General features: G+C 48.2%; 1 protein-coding gene across 2 annotated transcripts in view; it reads left to right on the top strand.

Moving 5' to 3' along the window:
- SLC35F3 (solute carrier family 35 member F3) overlaps nucleotides 1-23,394 on the top strand; it is a 69,286-nt gene extending 45,892 nt beyond the window's left edge. For both annotated transcript variants that reach the window (XM_051614225.1, XM_051614224.1), the window contains exons 3-7: nucleotides 9,175-9,394; nucleotides 15,354-15,479; nucleotides 18,761-18,953; nucleotides 20,493-20,582; nucleotides 21,720-23,394. In XM_051614225.1, coding sequence (XP_051470185.1) covers nucleotides 9,175-9,394; nucleotides 15,354-15,479; nucleotides 18,761-18,953; nucleotides 20,493-20,582; nucleotides 21,720-21,964 — 874 coding nt within the window. In that variant the 3' untranslated portion in view covers nucleotides 21,965-23,394. The remainder of the gene's footprint in view (nucleotides 1-9,174; nucleotides 9,395-15,353; nucleotides 15,480-18,760; nucleotides 18,954-20,492; nucleotides 20,583-21,719) is intronic.
- Nucleotides 23,395-23,701: the final 307 nt, after the last annotated feature.

The following is a 23,701-nucleotide window of genomic DNA, read 5'->3' as shown; positions in this document are numbered from 1 at the left end:
ACGTAATCCGGTAGGTTTGGTGATAAGCCCCAGATCTACCTGTTGCTTTAAGCTTCAGTTCAGACCTTTTTCTATGCATTGAGTCTGCATGAATTCACCCCTAGAGCTGAGGAAAGCAGGCATAGTGTACCTGATACCAGGAACTTCTCCATCCTTGAAGTTTCAAGGTTTGGCGTTCCCTGGCCAGGTCATTGCATCTGTCCACCCTACAAGCTTGGGAAGGGGCTGTGGGTTGTGGTTTGCCCCCGTTCTCTCCCACAGAAAGTTCTGCAAGGGGCCATCTGGGGGCACAGGTAGTGGGAAGGGGGTGTGATTTTCACGCTTGCCCCACCCCATACTTCCAGACTCCCTGTCCAGGGTTGCTGCCAGCCACACATGGAAGCTCTGAAGAGGCACGGAGCTCCTTGCAGGCACCATCAGCTGCAGCTCACACATCTCAATAAAGGTGGGACAAGCTGTTGCAGGGCATGACAGAACCTGCACCCCACAGTACTTTGGAAGGGAGCCCCCAGTTACTTGGAGTTGGCAGCAGGCACTGCTGCCCCATCTCCCACCTCTGTCCTCCAAGGCCTGTTTTTCCTGAGTCCTGTGTTAACTGAGCAGAGCCCTGAGACACCATCACTTGAGCTTAAATGAAGCTGGAAGAAATGTTTTAAATTATACATTATGATGGAGCATCACATTTTGCCACTGAACTGTGCTAGAGGAAGGGAACATAAAAGCCATTTCCACCTGTGGGGGAAAGCCCCACTGGCAGTGTTGCCTCCTTGCAGGTAGTTTGATGCCAATGACCATGGAGTCATGTCCAGCCCTAAGCCAGCACCCACACCCTATGGCAGCTCCCCTCTGCATCCCTGTCTGCTCTTAAGCATGGGCCCCAGGCACATGGATGGACAGCACAGGAGGGAAATCCCTGCTAAGGCATTGGGGGGAGGGGTGTAATCCTCCCTGCTGTGACCATGGGTGGATGCATTTGGCATGGACCTCAGGTCATTGCTGGGCTGGGACCAGCACACCAATACAGCATGGTCCATGAGTGACCTGCTGTTTAGATTTCCTGCCAAGTAAGATTTGTAGACATGCTTTCAAACTGACCTGACTCCAAAGACAGGAACAATGAATTAAGAAACTTTTCCCTGTGAAATCAGCTGCAAAAATGGTGCTTTTTTTAGAGGATGCACTTGCTACCTTGACCTTTCTAAGGACAGGATGCTCGAAGCTTGAGATTTTGTGACAATAGCCGAGTGTTTCTTCATCTCTTCTCAGGCACAGGTCTGATAAAGGAAAAATGCCTGATCGTGATGAACCCCTCACTAAACAGCTTAATGGTTCTTCATTGCCAACCATTACTGTAGGCAGCATTACTTAAACAGCTGCTTGAAACATGCCAGGCATTTTCCAGGAAAAAAAAAAGGGCCTTCAAGTTCAGAAATGGCTGCTGTCACCAGGGCTGGTGGGGCTGCAGTCTCCCGTCAGGCAGGATATAACGAGAGACCGAAGGGCCAGGCTCTGCAGGCCTAGTTCAGTCCCCAGCACAGACAGACCACACTGGGTAAGTACAGGACATCTCTGAGGAGCAACATGGCTGCTCCCCTGGCCTGGTCCTCTGGCTAATGGCCACCGGGCCACAGCATACCTCAGCAGGCAGCACGCACACAGCAGGGCAGGTGAGGAGCACTAGCACACCCATGGCAGGTCTCCTACTTCTGCCTGGTGGAAGCCAAAGAGGAGCTTGTGTCCCCCCAGCACTGGGAAGCATCTTTCCTGAGCTGCTGCAGGTGCTCACAAGGAACAGGTATTTATGGGTTTTGTTGTAGGAGCCTCAGAACAGTGGGGCAATAAAAGCCACTGCAGGAATTCCAGGCACTTTCCTGCAAAGTGCTGAGGCCAGCAGATTTATTCCCAGCATTTTATGATCTGGGACAAGCCACAGGAGCCTCCGTGCAACTGTTCTGCTGGCATGTGAACCTGCGGTGACTCAGGAAAAAGGCGCTCAGGGGCTGCCTTGGTAAGTAACAGGAGTTGGCTATAAAATAAACATGCAGGAAAAGTGAATCCCCAGCTCTCTGAATGTTCAGCCTACAAGCAGCCCTCATCCTGCCTCTTCCAAGCACCCAGGGACTTTGAATCTCTGTGCCCCAGCTTGTGCATCTGTAAGATGGGTTTCATGATCTCACCCTGCTCTTGCGCTCCTTTGATATCTGGCCACCTGAGCAGCTGATTTTGTCATGACTGCCCCTCAGGTCAGCACTGGCTCAAGAGGGAGAGAAGCAGAGCTGGAGGCATGATCCTGTTTTCTGGGAAGAACATCATGTACTTTCCTGGAGAGTATTTATGAATATTTTTGCTTAACTTGTGTCATCTATCTGCATAGCAGTTCTCTGCCTACCTCCACTTGTGAGTACAATGAATGAGGGATGCTCTGGCACTAACAGATTTAATTATGAAAAAAAAAGTCCTAGGTATTTTTTTTTCATTGGGAGAAATTAGACTTGGTTTTGGTTTCCTTCCCTCCTTTTATAGCCAGGGCATCATGTCTGTCTTCTTTGCATTTGTTTACTGCAATTGGCTTGCAAGTCCCCTCAGAAGACATGGCATGACATTTTAGTCTATGTGTCTTTTTTCATCCATTGAAGGGAAAATGTACGACTGTTACAGCACATCTGCAGATGATTTATCTATGCAGACCTAGTGGGTGCAGGGATTAGCAAAACATGTTTTGCCTGCCAATCTCTAATCAAGAGGCCAGATTCATTGGCGCAGAGGTGGCTTTGCTGTGCTCCAGAGAGGCAATGCTCACTCTGCTGAAAATCAGGAGCAATTTAGCCAAATTCAATTTACAGGTACAGACCTTGCAAGGTGAAAGTAAGAGGCAGAGTCTACAAAGAAAAAATATCACCTGCTAGGATCCAAACCTGCTTTGGAGGAAAAGGCTTAGTATGAACACTGCAACAATGAGAAAACTGTAACAGAAGTTAACAGTCTGGAAAGGAGAAATAACTGATTGTGCAAAGTATTCCCTTAGGATGTGTATTTCTCTCATATATTTTCTACTTTGCTGCATCTTTCCCAAAGACATAAAGGCAGCTTCAATAGCTTATTAACCTTTCTGGCACAAGTTTGTTCTGCAGTGAGTATCGAGATAGAATCCCTGACCTGGGGCAACACACTGTGTGTGCTTTTTCTGGTTCTTGTCTGCTTTTCCTCATCATAGGAGGGTGGTTGTTGTTTTTTTTTTCAAAATGGTAGCAAAAAGCACTTCCAGTCTTAGCAGAATTTTATACATTCATTTGTATGAGGTTCAAAGCAGCTGAGACACATCCCAACTACCTAGCAATGGTTAAAGACAAAACAGGCAGTGGAAAGTAGTGTTAAACATATACTTGTGAGCTCAGTGGGGAAAAAATGGAACTTTACTGTCATATTTTATTTGCAAGTTCTATTTGACTGCAACACCTGCTTTCAATATGATTATCTCTTAGCATGCAATTTTGGCACTAACTACTTCTGATTTACTTCACTGGGGATGCTTTGTTCCAGTGACAGAGGTATTTTGCTAGTCATCTTGTGCTGGTGACATGCCTAATGGGGCAGAGCTAATTTGCCATTTGCTGGGTTAATGAAGATACACACTAAAAAGATTATGAGGGAAAAAAAGAATTAGTGCATGAAAGATTAAGAAACCAGCAAACAATTTACAGTAAAAATACAAACAGTAAGATCTCTGTGCCTTAGGGTTTTTTGTAGTATCTTTCATCCCAACACAGTTCCTGTAGTGTCATAGCAGCTACGTGCCATTGCCAAGTGACATTACACATTTCCATCAGGCCACACTAAGTTGTGAGGACAAGCAATGGGGGACCAGAATCCCCATTTGAGAGGGGGAACTGCTGGTACCTCTAGCCCAGCCAGCACCGGTCAGGACTTGCTAACCCACGTTCGGGAGCTGTTACTGCAGGGGGGAAACTTGTGCCACAGCAGCAGCAAGGTGGGTTGAGTGGTGCTGTGTAGTGCCCACTGCTTTATTTCATACCTACATTTCCATTTGTCCCTACCACTGTCTTCCCAGTCAGAGGATGCCCTGAAAGCCAGGTGACCACTTCTGCTCCTGGTTGAGGTTTATGGGCTTTATGCCAACCATTCCAGTTGGCATCCTGAGGAAGTGGGAAGCAACCACACCAAGCATGTGCCCCTTTTTCTCATCTGCATTACCCTGACACACAGAAAAGATGCCTGCTGCAGGAGCCACTTCAGCAGCACACCTTGGCAAGCACATCCACTGTGTCACGTCTCTCTGGAAATACTTCCCAAGGGTCCTGTGTAGCCAGGCTGCAGTTCTCTCAGTCTGCATGTGGACCTCCCTCCAGCACTGTAATCCTGCCTTTTATTTCAGTCATGAGCCTTCAGGTTGTCTGTCAACATGGATATGACACTTCTGAGTGCAAACAAGCTTTTCTTTGTGGCTAGCGCACCAATTAAACCAGGACATTTTCCTTCCAGTATCCTTCCTTTGACATTTTCATTCCAGTCTTACATAGGCCTTTGCTGCTGCCTTCCCTAATGCCTTGCATTAATTTTTTTAAACCAACTGCTGCAATTGCAATGGAGCTTTAGCGCATAACAGCAGAATTGAGGAAAATAAGGCAGGAAGCTGGTTTGTCTCAAACATATGGTATTATTCCCTGAAACACCAAAGCTCCTTGCTGTCTGCTGGAAACAGTCCAACAGTTGTAGGAGTTTACTCTTCATGCTGGAGGATCATACAGAGTTGAGGAGGGGTTGTCTCAGCAGGGTGGCTCTGCAGGAGCCACTCTTGGTGAGACCCGTGCATGCACAGGGCTAGGGCATGCCTGAGCATCAGGCATCATCAGTGTTACCCTGTGCTCTCTCCGGCTGTTTTCCACACTGAAAGACCCACTGCTCTGTCGGCAAAGCAGGGTGAGCCCAGCAAAAAAAACCAATGTCAGCAAGCAAGCAGCAAGGCACCTTTCAGATTGAGGTGGTAGGTGAGACCAGCAGGAGCATTTTGGTAATGTGGGCAGGAATAGGTTTGCTCAGTCTTTTATGACAATTTCTCTTTGAACACAGAGGGTAGGATTTCTCCTTCTAGATGTGCACAGGAAGTGCCTGTGTCTGTGCTCCTTGCCCTGGGGTGCCTTTTAGAGCTGAAGGAGAGAAACAGAAATAGCTTCTTGCTGGACTCGGTACCTCCTGATGTGGGCAGCAAAAGCAGCTCAAGGACCTGCATCTCCAGCAAATCTGGACACAGCCTGGGGTCCTTGCTCAAACATAAGCAGCTGCTTGTACATACCTAAAGCAAATGCCTAGCAAATGCTATATGCCCATAGCAGCCACTTGCAAACACTGCATATTGCTAAAAACCACTGCTCCCCTTGGACACAGCCCCTCCTGAAAGTGGGGCTGCCTGTGGGCTGCCCACACAGTTGCTGCCTGCCAGCAGCATCAGGCTGCCCAGCACACAGGACAAGGGTGAGCACCTGGACCACAGGGAGGTGCTTGTTTGCAGGATCCCTGCTTGCTTTCTGTGCAAATCATGCCTTTGACACCTCTGCCCAAACAGCAGGAACTTAGTCTGAGAGATGAACCCAACAAAGAGAAGAGACTGAAGCTGGTACCTCTCCCTCTTCACCCTGGATAAGCTGGAGCTAGCTGTACAGCAGGACCAGCTCACCAAAGCCTGGATAAACTGAGGCAAAAAGCATATTTTTATCCTGGAAATGAGATAGCTTGACTGCTAGCCCTGGCAGTCAAAGTCAGAGGAGGCTGGTGGTCTTTCTGCTGAAGCAGGGCACTTCCACAGCAGCTCTTCACAGAATCACAGAATCTTAGGGGTTGGAAAGGACCTCGAAAGATCATCTAGTCCAACTCCCCTGCCAGAGCAGGGTCACCTAGAGCACATCACACGGGAACACGTGCAGGCAGGTTTTGAATGTCTCCAGAGAAGGAGACTCCACAACCTCTCTGGGCAGCCTGTCCCAGTGCTCTGTCACTCTCACAATAAAGAAGTTTTTTCTGATGTTTACATGGAACCTCCTGTGTTCCAGTTTGCACCCATTGCCCCTTGTCCTATCACTAGACATCACTGAAAAAAGCCTGGCTCCATTCTCCTGACACTTGCACTTAACGTATTTGTAAACATTGATGAGGTCACCCCTCAGTCTCCTCTTCTCCAAGCTAAAGAGACCCAGCTCCCTCAGCCTTTCCTCATAAGGGAGATGTTCCACTCCCTTAATCATCTTTGTGGCTCTGCGCTGGACTCTTTCAAGCAGTTCCCTGTCCTTCTTGAACTGAGGGGCCCAGAACTAGACACAATATTCCAGATGAGGCCTCACCAATGCAGAATAGAGGGGGAGGAGAACCGCTCTTGACCGACTAACCACACCCTTTCTAATGCACCCCAGGATGCCACTGGCCTTCTTGGCCACAAGGGCACATTGTTGGCTCATGGTCATCCTCCTGTCTACTAGGACCCCCAGGTCCCTTTCTCCTACACTGCTCTCCAGCAGGTCAGCCCCCAACCTGTACTGGTACATGGGTTTTTCTTCCCCATATGCAAGACTCTACACTTGCCCTTGTTGAATTTCTTCAAGCTTCCCCCCGCCCAACTCTCCAGTCTTTCTAGGTCTCACTGAATGGCAGCACAGCCTTCTGATGTGTCAGCCACTCCTCCCAGTTTAGTGTCATCAGCAAACTTGCTGAGGGTACACTCTGTTCCCTCATCCAGGTCGTTGATAAAAATATTGATCAGCACCAGTCCCAGTACCGACCCCTGAGGGACTACACTAGTCACAGGCCTCCAACTAGATTCTGTCCCATTGACCTCAACTCTCTGACTTCCTATCAACCAGTTCACGATCCAACTCACTACCTGATCATCAAGCCCACACTTCCTCAGTTTACCTATGAGGATGCTGTGGGAGACAGTGTCAAATGATTTACTGAAATCAAGATAAACTACATCTACTGCCCTAATATCATCTATCCACCTAGTTACTTCTTCATAGAAGGCTATAAGGTTGGTCAAACATGACTTCCCCTTGGTAAAACCATGTTGACTGCTCTTAATGACCCCCTCATCCTTGATATGCCTAGAGATAGTGCCAAGAACAAGTTTTTCCATAACCTTTCCAGGGATGGAGGTGAGGCTGACCGGTCTATACTTACTCAGGTCCTTCTTCTTGTTCTTCTTGTAGACTGGAGTGACATTTGCTACCCTCCAGTCCTTAGGCACCTCTCCTGTTGCCCATGACTCACCAAAGATGATGGAGAGTGGCCTAGCAATGACCTCCACCAGTTCCCTCAGCACCCGCGGGTGTATTCCATCCGGACCCACCGATTTATCGAAGTCCAGATTGCTTAACTGATCCCTAACCCAATCCTCATCTACCAAAGCAAACTCCTCCTTCATCCTGATGCAAGTAGAGGACTCCATCCATGTCCTTCCCTGGGCAGGTAGGCTTGCAAGAGTCTGTCCTGTAAAACCTCAAGAAACTGACCACAGCTCCCTGTCTGTCTTGTGTTTTTGGGAGACTTGGTGTCAGGCCTCACACGAGGGTCCACAGTGCTGAGTTGGGCTCCAAAAGATGCTTAATACTTGCAGACTTTCTTCTAGGTAGAGTGTTTTTTGTCTTTTTAAAAAAAGTAACATTTTCATTAGCAGATGAGACTGTTAAACTATTCAAAAGCAGGCTCTCCTGCCACAGTCAGACATGCCTGGAGCGCCACAGGACACAAGCTCTAGCTTTGCCAAGGAGTATCTATAAAACATCAGGATACTCACTGGGTACAATGTTCCCGTGTGGGCAAAACTGAAATTACTGGACAGCAGGAGCAACTTTGTCCAAAATGTTCTGTCAAAATATTTAAAGCTGAAGGCTGTTTTTTCTGGAGTAGTTTTGTCCCCCAACCATTTTGGGATTATGGTGTAGGTTGTGTCACAGTGCCATCTTGCTTCCCATAACTGTCATCTACTATTACTCACTGACAACGCTCTTCATCGAATGCTTCCTGGTGCCACTTCACAAGCTGTGTTATGGCACCAAGGAAAAATCAGTTTTTCCATTAAGCAGTAGCAAGCCTGGGGAGACAATTAATTGTGAAGTGGTTATTGTATGGTATATAGCCATCCTGGTGCATAAAACATACCACATTTCCCCTAATGCTCCTCAGACTTCACTGAAGATGCCAAGTCCAAGACAGCCATCTAACCCATCTGCTATCCCACACCCAGAGCCCACTCAGAGTGCACCCATTCTGGACAAGGGCATTTGCTGTGCATGTGGGTGCACATCTGCTAGCCCCAGGTGTCCTCAGAGAGAAGCATCCCCACGCTGCGTGTGGAAACTTCTGCCATAAGCAGGTTGACTTTTGGAGGCTGGAGCCAGCCTACAAGAAGTGATTCAGAGTTGGTGAAATCAGCCAAAATAGCTAAAAATAAGCTTTGTTATAAAGGCCAGTGAGAGGAGACTCCCAAAGGGGGGCATTCAGCTCAGACTCCTGATCTGTCCCAGGTCAAGGCTGTTCTTTGGGCCATTGCAGCACTGTGCTGGGTGCTTCAGAGAAGGGAGCGAGTGCCAGGCTGTGCTACTGTATGGATCCTGTGACATCTGGTAAACAAGAATCAGGCCCATGGTACAGTAGAAGCATGTTTGTACTGTATATGAAATAGTGATACCCAATTCTATATATGAGGAAAGGATTTTTGGCAGGAGGAACTTTTTGTCCCCAGAATTAATCCAAACACAAATTCCATTTAGTCCTGATGGCTGCAGCAGGAACAAGGAGCAAGGGACTCTACTGCCAGCCTTGGCCTTTCAGCATCCCAGTGCCCACAGGGATGAAAAGACAAAGACGACCCCACGTGGTTTCAAGATGTCCACTGTGAAGGTGCTCAAGGCAAGCACAAAATTTCACCTCCTGGCTTCACCTCTCCCTTCTTTTTTGTTGCTGTCCTTCCCACGTTTGCAGCCATGCATGTTAAATTGCTGTTGCAACAGGTGCTGAAACTTTTCTTCTCCCCTTTAAGGCATATGCACCTCTTCCCTCAAAGGAGAAGAAGAGGAGCAAGAAAGAAAAGAAACTTGTATATTTTCTGCAGACTGTGACTGCCTTGTGCAATAATGCCGCCTTTCTCTCTTTCTCTCCATGTTTTAGGGAGTGCTGCCAATTTTTTGGAGACAATGGCTTGACTTTGAAGGTGTTTTTTACCAAGGCAGCACCATTTGGTGTTCTTTGGACACTCACAAACTACCTTTACTTACATGCAATAAAGAAAATAAACACTACGGATGTCTCCGTGTTGTTCTGCTGCAACAAAGCTTTTGTGTTCTTGCTTTCATGGATCGTTCTGAGGGACAGGTTCATGGGAGTAAGGGTAAGTGAGTCCTTATCTCTGTCTCCTTTCTTCCCCCTTGCCCTTCTGCCTTTACTTTTCCCTTTCCCTCCCACCAGCCAAGTTGAGCAGCACTCCACACAGACAGATGAGCAGGCATAGAAATCCTTGTGGAGCAGGGAGGAATCCTTCCCTGCAGCTTGCCCAGGCATGTTTGAGCTCCCAGTTTCCCCCAGCTTGCTGCCTTTGTGCATTTTCCTTCAGAAAAAGAGGTACCTTGCTCCAGAGTATAGCATGATATCTCCATGTTCCTGTGGATGTGCATCAGCCTTTGCCTACCCCTTCCAAGTGACAGTTCCCAGGCTGTGGAAGTAGACCTAATCAATTTCAAACTGCACATTCTTGCAAGCCCAGGCTGCACCTGAAGTGTTTCTTGTCCCAGCCTGTGAATTTTACAGGGCACTCACCTTTCTTACACACAACAGCAGGCTTGAGGAACAGCACTTGCCCACCCATGGCTGAATCGTGTGTGTGCTTTGCTGGTGCAGGTTTGGCATAATGCTGACACATGTGGACTCTTGTCTGGCCAGCAGCTACAGGCACAGGGCCAGGCAGTGTGGCAGGCAGCAGGGTGGCAGGACTGCTCCTCCAGGGCTGCTCTTCTGGTGGCATCTCAAATACTTCCTTACACTCTTAGTCCTGCATCCCACATGAACAGCCACTCCACAATGGCAACAGAGCTGTATGCAGGACAATGGGGTATCAGAAACCCCTGCAGCCCTGCTGCAGTTTTGGTGGCCTTCAGCATGCAGTGTCCTCTGACAGCAGAGCCAGGTGGGTGGGTAATGCACTGCCTCCGAACCAAGACAGTCCTGCCAAGGCCAGGGGTAACTGCAAGGAAAAGGCACTGGTGGGTCCTTCCTGCCTCACTGCATCAGTAGGTGCTTATCAACATTAATAGTAATAATAGCAATAATACCTATTTTCTTCACACCATTCGTGGAGCCCTCTGCTTACTCATCCAGACAATGCTTTCAGCCTCTTGGTTGTTAGCCCTTGTTGCCTGGAGCAAATGAGAGTTAACTTTTTGGGAAGTATTCCTCTCAGGCAGGAATGCTTGGCCAGCCTTGCAGTGGTGGATGCCAAGAGGCTGCTTAGGGAGTCGTTTCAAAGTGTACCTGCCAAAAGCCCAGCCTGGCCAGCTGGTGTCTGCACTTGCCCACCCACCTGCCCAGGTAGCTGTACCCTGAGAACACATTAACTGGGGTTTTTGAGTACAGAAGCAAGGGTATCCTGAAATGATCCCGGAGGCAGGGAAGTGTCACACTTACCATAGCTGGACATGCTGGCCATTTTGATAAAGGTGAAAAAAACCAACAACATACTTTTGTGGTATTCAGCCATCTTGTGGCACTGTCCGCTGTAGTACCAGGAGGAAATGTGTAGGGCTGGCCGCTGGTCTTCTGTGCGTGCAGCTTGGTCCTTGCTATGCACATGCCATCTCTCACTGCTGGATATGGCTGTGGTCTGAAGGGAAAGAAGCTAACCTGCACATAGGGATACCCATACTGGCATGCACACACTGAAGCAGAGATGCTTCTCATGCTCTCCTGGCTGCATGGACATGAATGAAGAGCCAGGGTGGTCAGGGGCTCCCAGTAGCATCCCAGGAAGGCCAGGTCTTGTGCCATGATGTGCTGAGGAAAAAATCGTACTCTGGATTCCCCCTTCCCAAAGCAGTAGAAGAAGGGGAGGGAGCAGGGAAGTAGCCCCCAGTGGTGGTCTCAGCCATGTCCAGCTGTCCTTCATTTGTTATTAGCACTGCCTTGGGAAAGGCTGACTCAAACAAAACCCAGCAGCTATGAAGCAGAGACCCGGAACAGAGGCCAGGACGATGAAGGTCATATGATGCTTCTGCCATGCATCCCAGCCCCTCATTGTGGTACCTGGCACTAGGAAGAGGTGGCAGCAGTTGCTTCCTGAGAAGCCATCTCCATGCCCAGGGAGGAGCACTGACCTCTCTCTACCCCAGTGACAGGCTATAGCAAGGGGCCTGCGCACACAGGGAAGGGTCTTTTCAGGGGGACTGCTCTATTTGCTCTTAGGTAGGCATGTTATCCTGACTGGTGACAAAATGTGAGTGAGATGTTTGTCCCTAGAGATTGGCAGGGCATGGGGCAGCACAACAGTCCTGCCACCCAGCTTTGTTTGCCCCATGGCTGTGGAAGGCTGTAGTGTGGAATGTCCTGGCAAGACGCATTTTCTTCCCCCTTATCTCCCTTTTCTGTGCATATCAGGTGAAAAACAGCACTGCCTGGCATGCTGTGGGATAGCCTTGGGAAAGACCCCAAAACAAAGCCTTCTTCCTGGGACTGCCAACCAGGAGGAGGGGCTGGGAGGAGCTTCTCCAGAAGCCACCTAGGACTGCAAGCCAGCACGCAGCACAGCCCCAAAGCTCGATCCCTCAGGGTCACACTGTGTCAGAGCTGCTGACCCTTTTAGAAGCATCCTTTGAAAGGGTATTTGGCAGAAAAGGCTGCAGGGGGTCGTTGCCTTGCCCTGTGGTGAGTAGGAGTCCTCCCACACTCCCACTTTATCCCACTAGCAGCGCAGCAAGATGGATTGTGTCACAGCAAAGCTTTAACCACACATTTGTCCCTATTCACACCTGCTGCAGGAGAGGATAGGTGAGAAAGGCAGTACTTAAGCATGTAGAAGTATCCTACTTGGCAAGTGCAACTAGTAGCTCTACAAGCACTTAAATCACAATTTGCCTGGGATTTCAATGTAAGAGCAAGCTACAAAATCCCATCATCACCTCATGGGTAGGATGTAGGTAGTGCCTATATCTGCTGTATTGAGGCTGCACTTCTCCTCCTTTCCCTTCACTGTGTTCAGAGCAACCATCCAACTGAGCTGTTGTATTGCTCTCAGAAAACCCTCACATGTAAATGTAGTGAAGCTGTGAGTGCCTGAAATGTTGCCCCTGCAAGCCCTGTGGTGCTGAGGCATTTGCAAGGAAACATGGGCTGGTAGCCATGGCGTGGCATAGAGCAAGCAGCCTGTCACTGCTGCTAACGAGGTGATTGATAGACAGGCTGAAAGGCTTCCAGAGAAAGTGTATGTGACACGCCTGACCTGTCAACAGGCAAGGCCAAGACTCACCTGACACTTGTGGTATGCTTGATAGAAGAGGGAAGGACTTCTGCCCCAGAAAACTGTTTGCAGACTGCATTTATTTGCTTTGATCTTGGACTTTGGTGTTTCCCTCCACGCTATGTTAATTAAAGAGTTCAGGATTCAAGAGAATCATCACTTGCAAGTACTTCCTGTGTGCCTAATGCAGAGCCAAGCACACCTGCCAGTGGGACTTGGAAATAAATATACTATCAAATCCCAAATCATAGTCTTCCTTTCCAACCAGACATAGACCTGGCCTCCTGGGAGGTGCTCTGAAGTCAGCCAGCCCCTGAGAGAAAGCCAAACTGGATGCTTTTTATTCTGCAGTTCATTAATACATCTTCCCAAGTTTCCACTGCAGTGGAGCTGCTGCCACCAGCAGGGGCTTGGACAGGCTCCCTTCACCAACGTGCGTGGAGGTACCGGCTGGTTGCGACAGATTGGCATGTGGCTGTGGTCTCCCTTGGTTCTCCAGAGAAGACTAGACAATGACCATGCATTTTGGGTGGGAGAGGGCCATGCCTGGAACTAAATACTATAGGAAAAACTGCATCTACCACTCTTTGTCTGACGATATGAAAGGCTGGAGTTGCCCTTATCTTTCATATAAGCCAAATCCATGTATCTTGCAGCTCTACTAAGAGCCTTACTGAATCAGAGCAATGATACATCTGCCCCAGGAGCCTGGCTCCAGCAGCTGCCAGTAGTGGACACCCAGAAAAATCTAAACAGGAAAAGTCTATAGTCATATTTCCTCATGAGACTTTCCAGCCTCTAGCAATTTGAAGCTCAAGGACTTCCTGAGATGGAAGTGATGTTCCTATAGTTGGTATTCCTTGATGGATTTTTATTTTTTTTCTTCAATCAGTTTATCCTTGCAAGCTTTTCACATCCACACTGTGCAACAGCAAAGCTTTTCTTGGCTGAATTATGGTTTTGGTGAAGATAAATCTCTTTTTGTTTGTTCTGCACCTGTCTCATGCTAGTCTCATTTGATGACCTTTTTTTTCTTGTGCCTCTGAAGCCACACAGTGTGTGAATTTTTATTTGACAAGCACAAGCATGATGACGTGAGAGAACTGCTGAGGGATGCCATGCTCCTTCCATCCTGCCTATCTGAAAGAGCCCCACATTGCTGCAGAGCCATGCATTGGGGTTTCCTCACTCCTTGTCTTAAAAAGAAGCCTGTCCAGGACCACAGGGCCCAGTTACACCACCGCCAAGCTTCATTTTAGGAATTATACCCCACGGCTGTGCATGGAGAGATCTGATGCTGACAGGGCTGCATGCCAAGATGCCATATCTGAACCGCCCCAGATTTGCAGCATGCACACCCAGCCTTTGCAGCAAGCACTGGGCACCACTCTGATCAGCATAAAGATGCATAAATCAGCTTCTTCAGAATCTGCTGCCCTTCGGCTGGGCCATGCAAGGGGCTGAGGGAAAACCCTGCCCCTCCATAACCTGCCAAAGCAGGACTCATGCAGCATTCTGAACAGCAGTACAGAAATTTCTAGACTTAAGCCCCATGTTGAGATGCTATTAGCATCTGTATTTTACAGGCAGTGTCAGCTTCTGCCAATATGAGTTTTTTTCTACCCTTAGGCCACCCTGCCATTCTACAGCAACACCTTTGGAGAAATTGATCCTCTTCTGTTTGCAAAAATGTCACATTTCTGTTAGGGGAAATTGGAGGTGCTAATGTCAGCATCTGCTGGATGCTTGTCTGTGGAAGCTTTTTAAGTACCTCTGGCACCAGCCCCAGCTCAACCCAGGGAAGGTGCTGCTGGGATGGGGACCTGCAGCTGTCAAGTGGGTTCCCCCCCACTGCAGCTGCCTCATCAGGTAGCAGCAGAGTTTGGTCTGCATCTTCATAGCAGCCCCAGCATCTCTGGTGATGAGTGGGAAAGGTGAGAGTTGTCCATTGCTCTTGGATGTGTAGGCAGCCACAGCCTATGCAGTCTTTGAGATGAGGCTTAAAACCCTGGTCATGCTCCAAGAGAGTGGACAGTTGGCTGGCATCCCAGTAATCTTAGAAGCATCACTATGACTGTGCAGCCAAAGGAGATGTGGTCTGAGCAGGGCATTCCTCAAACCACTGCAGAGCCAGGAAGCATGGAGCATGCAGAAAGCCCTTTTCACCCCCAAATTATCTCCTGGGAAGGCTTGAAGCATCTGACAGGACAGTCCCAGAGAAGCCAGGGGTCTCTTCCTGACCCTGCTGAAGCAGGGGCAGCCTGTCCCTTTCATTCCTAAATGCTATCATCCTTTGGATGACCCTCCTCAGGAATTGCTGGGGGCCTGGCTGGCCAACTGAGCCTCCCTCTACTCTCCAAAATGACATGGCTAAACAGGAAAGTTGTTGCATAAGTTTTATTTCCCTGTTTATTTCCAAAACCTTTTTTCCTCCCAAAACTCCTCAGGATTCAGAGCTTTCCCTGCAACCACTAGTGAATTATTACTTGTGTATTACTGTCATGCAGGGACTTGCAGATGAGGAAGCTCAATGACACAGATGAAATTTCCCCTTCAGCTCAGTCCCAGATGCAGACCCTGCAGTCTGGCTGGGAACACACTGCCCTGAGGCAGCTGCTCCTTCCCAGCTCTGCCTGCAGCTTCTCCACAGCCAGGGAAGCCACGAGGGGAGTCAGCATCCAGGATCAGCCCTACGGGTGTCAGCCTGGACTTGCTACTCATTTTCTACATAAGGAAGGGAGCAGATGATGCAGCAGCACTGCCCTTTCATTTAAAGCTGCTCTCATATCTTTCCATGTTGGGGGTTGTCCAGTAACACTTGCTTTCTTTCTTTGTCTCCAACCAGATCGTGGCTGCTATATTTGCTATTGCAGGGATAGTTATGATGACGTATGCTGATGGGTTTCACAGCCACTCTGTTATTGGTATAGCCCTGGTTGTGGGGTCTGCCTCAATGTCTGCTCTTTACAAGGTAAGCATGCCTGGATCTTCATGCCCAGAAAGATTCCAATCACCCCTGTCACTCAAACTGCTCCTCTTAATTGCAAACCTTCATGCAGTTCAGTGCCACCTGCCCTTCTTTGAGGGGTTCTGCCAGAAACACGCTGACTCTGCCACACTGCATTCAGATATCCGCTTACTTTGATGTCTGCCCTCACTTAGGACAAAAACTCCTATTTCCTGGGAAGAGTCTTCTCTAGTGGCCATGGGAGCACTTAGAGATAACCCACCTACTTGAAGAATGAGGCTGCTTTTCCATAGGTGCTGGATTTAATTACTCACTCTGGAAGTGCCCTGCAGAGATTTAGCTTCTTTTTCAAGTCACTGTCATCCTTGCCAGTCCTCCCTCTCTATGTTGGACTGAAAGTATTGCTTATCGTGGGATTAATCACATGCTTCAAAACCAAAGCACATGTCTATGAACCAAGGTCTCACCCTGACTAGCCAGGCACACTGCACTAAGTGTAAGATGACATGCAGCTTTCTCTGCTTTGGTCTGAGACACATATGGGCATTTGCCTCTGTGCTGCTCATGGTGCTCAGAGTCACAGTCCTCAGGGACGAATAAGCACTTGTGGTTCACCCACCCTAGCTCAGATGTGGAGGCTGGGATGAGGTGTAGGCGTCTCCATCTGGTCTAATGAATTGCACCATAGCAGTTCTCCAATAGAAACTGGAGCAATTGCAGGCAAGCCCTGCAGCCTTAGCACAAACAATCCAGGGAGATGCGCCAAACTGAGAAGCATCTGTCTGTGTCTCTCAGCACTGTGCTGCAATGCTTTCTGCTCACTTTTTCAGATTGTTCTATGTCTTACATAAGGGAAGTCAAGAAGTTTCATGCAGCTCTTTGCTCTAAGAGAGCATTTCCTTGCAAGACCAGAGATATGGCACTCCACACTCAAGGAAGGGCCATGGCTCTGGAGTTATCTTCAGGCAGGGAGGGCTCCTCAAGGCTAGAGTGTAGCTCTGCTCCCTCTCCCATGGCACCTTCATTCCTTGGAGGGACAGAAGGCCTTAGGGCTGCTCCACCAGAGTCCATGCACAGGGAGGTGATGGTGGCAGTGCTGGTAGGGTCTTACTCAGCACCCCATGAGCAAAAAGAGCTGGAGCTGTGCAGCTTGTTCTGCAATAAATGCCACTCTGCTTTCCACGGGCTGGCTCAGTTTCCATGAGTTGTGCATGTGCCCAAGCAGGCAGGCAGATCTGCAGGCAGACAAGCTGTGCCTCATACAGGGCAGCTCTGCAGGCAGGCAAGCTGCACCACGTGCACCAGAGCCAGCTCCATCTGCCCTCTCACCCCAGACATGGACATTTCAGTCTGCCTGTGCCTGCTGCCTGTCCTGCCAGGGGAAACATGCCATCCTTGGGTGGCAATGAGGAGTAAATGTCTTTCAGGCCATTTTGCTCCATTATGCTGAGTGGCAACACAGCTGCACTGTCCAGTGATGGCTGCAAGATGGGGGGACCTGGCAGCAGCCCTGCAACCTTGCCTGACAGGTGCTAGTTAGGCAAAGGGAAGAGACAAGTGACACTGGTGAGGGGACCTGCCATCTCAGAACAAGCCAGTAGGTCAGAGTCCATCGGCTCTCCTGGTTTGCAGCCCATGGCAGGGAAAGCTGCCATGGGATCCTCTGCAGTTCTGTGGTGCAAAACTGATGCAGACCCCAGCCCAGTCCATGGGGGCTGCCCAGAGGGGCAACTCACACCCCTCATTTCCCCACTCTTTGCCCTTTCTCCCACTATCAAACCAAAGCTTTAAAATCCCTGCCCACGGCCTTGTTAGTCAGGCTGCAGTGGTGTTCTAGGCTACAGAGCTGCTGCTGTGCTATCTGCTTTCTGGGAACAAGAGGGTCCCCAGAGGTGTGGGCAGGCCCAGGCTGGGCTGGCACCCTAGGGAGATGCCAGACACTGCTGTCCTCACTGCCTGAGTCTGCAGAACAGTGAGCTGCTCCCACCTTCAGGGAAAGCGGACCTGCTATGCATTGCTATAAAATATCATTTATCTTCCTAAAAAACACATTGGAAGTGAGCATCTGGCAGAGGAAAGGAGCTGCTCCTCTGTGTGGCTGCTGGAGCTGGTATCAGCTGGTATCAGAGAACCTGATACTTAAGGGGAAGGAGTTTTGTTGTTTGGGGGGGGGGGGGAGGCGGGGGGCGTTTTAAGTGTTTGTAATTTTGCCTTTTGCTGCTTCCCACAAACCCCACCAGGGAGCTTAAAGTCAGGAATGAAAGAGGGAGGCTCAGCTCCCACAAAGGGTGGTTTGTCCAGGGCTGCTTGGGACAGTTCTGGTCATGGTGTCCATAAGCCCATCCCCAGATGCCCTGCAGCCTGCCTGGACCATTGCAGCACCCAGTGTCAGCAGCTTTCCCCATCTGGTGTCTGGGAGGAGGAAGAAATTCACAACACAGAAAAAAAAATAAAATAATGAACCTCCCAGGCAGATGGGCCAGTCAAAGCAAAGAGGAGGAGGATGGTAGGGAACAGCCTCTGAGCCACCTCCTTCTCTCTGGCAGACAGGGGTGCAGAACTTGATAGGCTGAGGGAGCTGGGGTTATTTAGCCTAGAGAAGAGGAGACTCAGGGAGGACCTTATCACTCCAACTACCCAAAGGGAGGTTGTAGTCAGGTGGGGACTGGGCTCTTCTCCCAGACAAGTAGTGACTAGACAAAAGGGCACAGCCTCAACCTGCTCCAGGGGAGGTTTAGGTTGGATATTGATGATTGTAAAGGTCTTTTCCAGCCCTGGTAATTCTGTGATTCTGTGAGCAGTGACACTTCATATGGGGATCTCAACATGTTGCTTTCTCTCCTCCCCCCACCCTGCTCCACCAATTTTCTGGTTTTAAGGTCTAATTTTCCTGTGGTTTTCCTGAAGGGAGCATGCAGAAAACAGACCAAAGTGTCTAGACTAGGGTGAGCAATCTTCCCTTTCAGGAGATGCATGGCCAAAGGTCCTGAGTCCCCTTCCCACATGAGCTCATCTGGCAACTCCCCCTGCCTGTGCTCCAGGGGTGGGTGCCAGAAAGGAGAAGTCTGGCACACACAAGGTGCTCCTCACAGCTTCGCCAGCGGCTGTCTCAAGTGTCCAGCAAGCATCACCACACAGGTGCTGACTGACACTGCTCAACACCCAGTCCCTCCACAACAAGCACTGGCCAGTGGGTCAGGACTCCAGGAGCTGCTGGAGCCAGGGCACCAGCCCTGCAGAGGAGGGGTGCAAGAGAATTAAACCCATGTGTTTTCCTCTTGTAGGTTTTATTCAAACTTCTTTTGGGCAGTGCTAAATTTGGGGAAGCTGCCTTATTCCTCTCCATGTTAGCTGTCTTCAACGTCCTCTTTGTTACCTGTATTCCTGTCATCCTTTATTTTACCAAAGTGGAGTACTGGAGCTCTTTCGACATCGTTCCTTGGGGAAATCTCTGCGGATTTTCAATTCTCTTATTGAGTGAGTAGATGGGGTGTGGGGGAGCTCATGCACTCTTTGGGGTGGAGGAGGGTGCCTGAAACTGGCTGCTGAGGGAAGCTGTAGGCTTCCCACATGCTGGAGCTGATTTTCCTTCTTCTAAACCTAATTACTAGCTTGAAAAATTATGTGGAGGGTCCATTCCTAAATGGCAATATAGACCCCACTCCTGCTGTTATTACCAAGTCAAAATATTGTGGCCGTCATTAGAAGATGCTGAGGGACTAAACTGGAAAGCTTGTCCTAAATCCTGCTCATGAACTCAGCCTCATGGAGACAAGTGACATGTAGCTCGGCTATGTTGGGAAGCAGCCCTTCCTTCCTGCAGGGAAGGCTGACCAGCATTCCCCCAGGCCAGGCCAGTCAAGGCCAGCCTCCAGCACCTCTGCTGATTTCAGTAACAGCTAATTGCTATTCCTAAAGAACAGGAAACTTCTGAAAATGTAGCATTGTATAGTGCTGATGGGAATTTTGTAGGTGGCACTCCTACTGCCATGCTGTGCCACCAAGGGAACCCATCTTGGGAGGGATGACAAGCATAAGCTTTAATGATTCATAGTCATGAGAAATGTGATGCTGTTTCTTGTTAAACTAGATGTGTTGACTATGCTGCCACAGTTGGTCCCGACACTGGATAATGGCATCACATCTCCTAAAACATTCCTTTCATTGCTACTGGAAACAGCCTGTCTTCATCCCTGTCTTAAGTCCAAGCTTCTTTTTACCCTGAACAGTCACAACACTTGACTCTAGAAGTAGTTCCAGTTTCCTTATGAGTGGACTCAATGAAAGGTTTCTGTGAGCAAGTAGTGCAGAACTTTGCAGGCGACCGCTGGGGTGTGCGATCTATAGGTGCTACTAGAAGACAGTCAGAGGCCCAGCTGCTGGTGAGTTCAGCATTGGCAAGACTCTCCTGACTTTGCTAAAGCTAATCACTGTAAAACAAGGGATAAGTTGGTCCAAAGCAATTATTCATTCATGAGACACTCCATGAACAGTGTATGGTATTACAATGGAATTATAATAATTCGGTTGTAATGATATTATAATTGCATTGTATGAAATACTATTTAGCAAGTCCCTGTCTGGAAGAAGGTTAGATTTACAGCATTGTCCACCTGCAGATGGAGGCAGCTTTTCTACTAAAAAGTATCCAGCCAGCAATGTTTGGCTGAAATCTCCCAGATTAAAAGTGTTTAGTCCTTCAGCAGGGCCAGGTGGATTAGTGTAAAGAGTGGGAATCACAGCACGTTACGCTGGGAGACAGGTTGTACCCACCTGATCCTGCCACTGGACTCCTGTAGGATGTAGAGTTCCCCAGAAACAGCAATGTCTCAGGCAGGTGGACATGCAGCAGATAGACATCCATCCACAGGTATCTTCCACGATTAACAACAGAAGTTTAATATGCCTTCTATTTGAAGAACATACTGAGGGAGTAATAAAGCAAATAAAATGTCATATGACATTCCCTCTGCCTAGCTTCACAGTAGTAAAAGGTGTTTTTCTTTCCTTCTTCAGCATTCAATATTCTACTAAATTTTGGGATTGCTATTACATACCCAACCTTGATTTCTCTTGGAATTGTACTGAGTGTCCCAGTGAATGCAGGTAAGAATTTCTGCCTTTTGCATCTTAATGAATACATTAAATCTGTGGCTTTTAAAATACACAACAGGAATAAAAGCAAATAGCTTTATTAAACATGCTTTGCATTTTCACTCAAAGCCTTACAGAGATGAACATTTATACTGTGTGTTAAATATGTATTGTGTGATATTACATAAATATTTATAATCTCTAGAATTGTTTTTTAAGTCACTGTCTGAAGAAGCCAGCATACTGAGAAACAAAGTAAATTTGAAGTCATCCATCTCCATGCTGGGTGAAAACTCATGGATGGAGTATAAATAAATTCTTAATGATTTCTTCAAGGCAGGATTAACACTAAATTGAAACAAATACAATTGCTTACATTTTAAAAACAAGTATGTACTATTAATTCTGCTTGCCTTGGTAAATAACAGGTGTTTATCAAGATCTTGAGACAATCCAATTTTGGGCATTGGATTTTTCTGACAGTTTTCTGAAATGTAGCAAAAGCCAAGAGACTGCAGAGCCCGAGAGGGCTGGGTAGAGGAGTGCACAGGCAACCCTGGCCCAAACCAGAAGCACCTCTCCCAGGCCATGCTCCTAAAACCCAACATGCTGAACTGGTGCCACGGCGCAGGCAGCATTTCCCAGCTTGGTGCTGACTAAGCGCATGGAGAGCTGGCATGGCTGGCTGCCCTGGCGGATTTTCATACCAAACAATGTGATCCCCACTGGAATGCTCGGGGTGTGCAGGGTTTCTTATCCAGTGGGACAGTCAAGCTGAAAAGGAAGTTTGCAAAAAGGAACTGCCACACCAGGGAAGGGCAATGCCCCTTTCTCTGAGTAGCCTGTGCTCTCTGAGTTCCTGCACTGTCAGCGAGCAAGGGCCAAGATGCTGCTGCAGATCAGTGCAGCTGCAGGCAATGGTTCCTTTTGCACCCTGAGCCCACAGGCCAGCTCTGCCTGCTCTGAAGGATGCTGTATCCTGCTGTGTGTTAAACCAGCAGGAAGGGTAGTCTTCCTGCCACCATCTCCTCTGTGATCACGTTCTTCTGCCCCAGCCAGCCTCAGAGCTGAAGAGGCAAGGGGGAGGGAAGGGGATACTGCCCGAATGCTTTGTCCCACGTAATAACACTCGTTCCATGTCCCACACAGTTGTTGATCACTACACGAGTGAAATTGTCTTCAACAGTGTCCGAGTAATCGCTATCATCATTATTGGCCTGGGCTTCCTCCTGTTGCTCTTGCCAGAGGAATGGGACGTCTGGGTAATAAAGCTCCTCACGCGTCTCAAAGTCCGGAAGAAGGAAGAAATCCCCGAAGGAAATGGAGACATTGCTTCAGGACTGCCTAACAAAAGCCGGAGAACTCGCCCTTCCATGTCATCCTTTGCTCATTAAATGCTCTTTTTACCAAAACTTTGTGGTTAACCTTGTATATGATGATGCAAAGGTCTTTTCTTGGGAAGAAGCACACCTGTCCAACATGGTGTACATACCTGTACAGTTTTGATATGATCACCATCTAAGGCATCGAGTCTTGGCATGTCCAGTTTGCTTGTACTTTTTTCACATCAGACCTTTCACTTAAGTAGTACACTGAAAAAAACCTGCAAACCAAGAACCTCTCTTCTCTTTTTAAATGAATGTAATATATAGTCAAATATATTTGCATAGGTTATTTTAAAGAATGATTTTCATGAAAAGCAGGGCAGACATTTTGAACATTAGGTACCGAATGATGCATTGCACACTGTGATTTAAAAGAAACAAATGCTATGCTACATCACACATTTATTTTTGACCAGAGCCGTAATCTGAAAGTTTTCAAGGAACCAAAAAGGGAATCTTTTCGAGGATGGGAAGATGGGGCAAAGAGTGGAAAGGAGGAGGTTTGGATATCACTCTATGTAGATGAGTGCATGTTGCGCTGCAACCAGGAGAATACTCAAGAGCCAAAATGCTTGCACTAAAGCACTAGGGAGAAAGAGAGAAAGCAGTGTAGAGCCCAAATCTCCTTATTCTGCACATGACTGTAGTACACGTTTAAAATCATGCAAGAGAAAATCCAGTGCCTTCTACAGAACTCTTGTCTTTATCCACGCAGAACCAGGTCCTGCCATAAGGCTCTTGCAATGGCAGGACTCAGGCTTGCAGCCCCAGGGGACCCCAAATTCCCTCTGACATCAGGACATGCCTCCCATATGCACTGTGGCTTCTGGGGGAACGTGGGGCCCAGGGGACTGCAAGTTTGTGCACAGGAGACCTGGTTCTCTCCTCACTTGCACAGGTTTTACCCCTGTGTGGAGCTGCGCTTGATTAACACCAGGGTGGGGAATAAATCTTGGTCATGTGTGCAACAACCCGACCGAAAATTATCAAAGGGGCTGGCAAGAGCGTGGTTGCTGATGTACAGTCTGAGAGCACAGACTAAGGGGGTGAATCACCAGTTGCTTTTACTCCATAATTGTGAGTGTCAAGAGTTAAAAATGTAAGATATTTACATCAAATGTAACACTTTTTATGAACCTTGTAAGCACCAGGATGTTTACTTATGCGATTTTGGTTCGCCATTAAATTTCTATCTGTGATAGATCACATGCTATGTAAAAAAGGGGGGAAGAAGGTTATAGTTTACTATTTTTGAAGTTTACATTGTTGCATACAAAATTAAAAGTGTTCTTTTGAACTGCTGCCATAGCCTATGGGTCCCTGCTGCCACTGAGGCCCTCTGTCTCAGGCAGGGGTGGCATCCACTTCTAAACATCTTAGCAAATCAACTTCAGATTCCATTATATGTTTGGCAAAGCTAATTAATAAAAGATTTTAAATGCAGCCTCTGTCGATGCTGTTTCCTTCTCTTGACTGCACCTTTATTTGTTTTACTGTGGGTAGTATTTGGCCAAAGTGATCAGAAGGGAGAGACAAGATCATTAAAGCAACTAAGGTGGCAACTGATCCGCTGCTTGCCAGTGTCTCCTTGACAGGAGAAGCTTTAGGCTTCCTGGAGGGTTGGTGTTAGGTATCATTCAGGAAAGCAGAACGCAGACCAAAGGAAGAACTCATCTTCCTTTGAAACTATTGGTGAGCAGCCGTAAATGCATATGCTAACAGGCATTTGGGGGTTATGGATGCGAC

The sequence above is a fragment of the Apus apus genome, chromosome 3, assembly GCF_020740795.1.
Source record: "Apus apus isolate bApuApu2 chromosome 3, bApuApu2.pri.cur, whole genome shotgun sequence".
Classification (NCBI taxonomy): domain Eukaryota; kingdom Metazoa; phylum Chordata; class Aves; order Apodiformes; family Apodidae; genus Apus; species Apus apus.
This window is presented reverse-complemented; position numbering and strand designations above follow the sequence as displayed.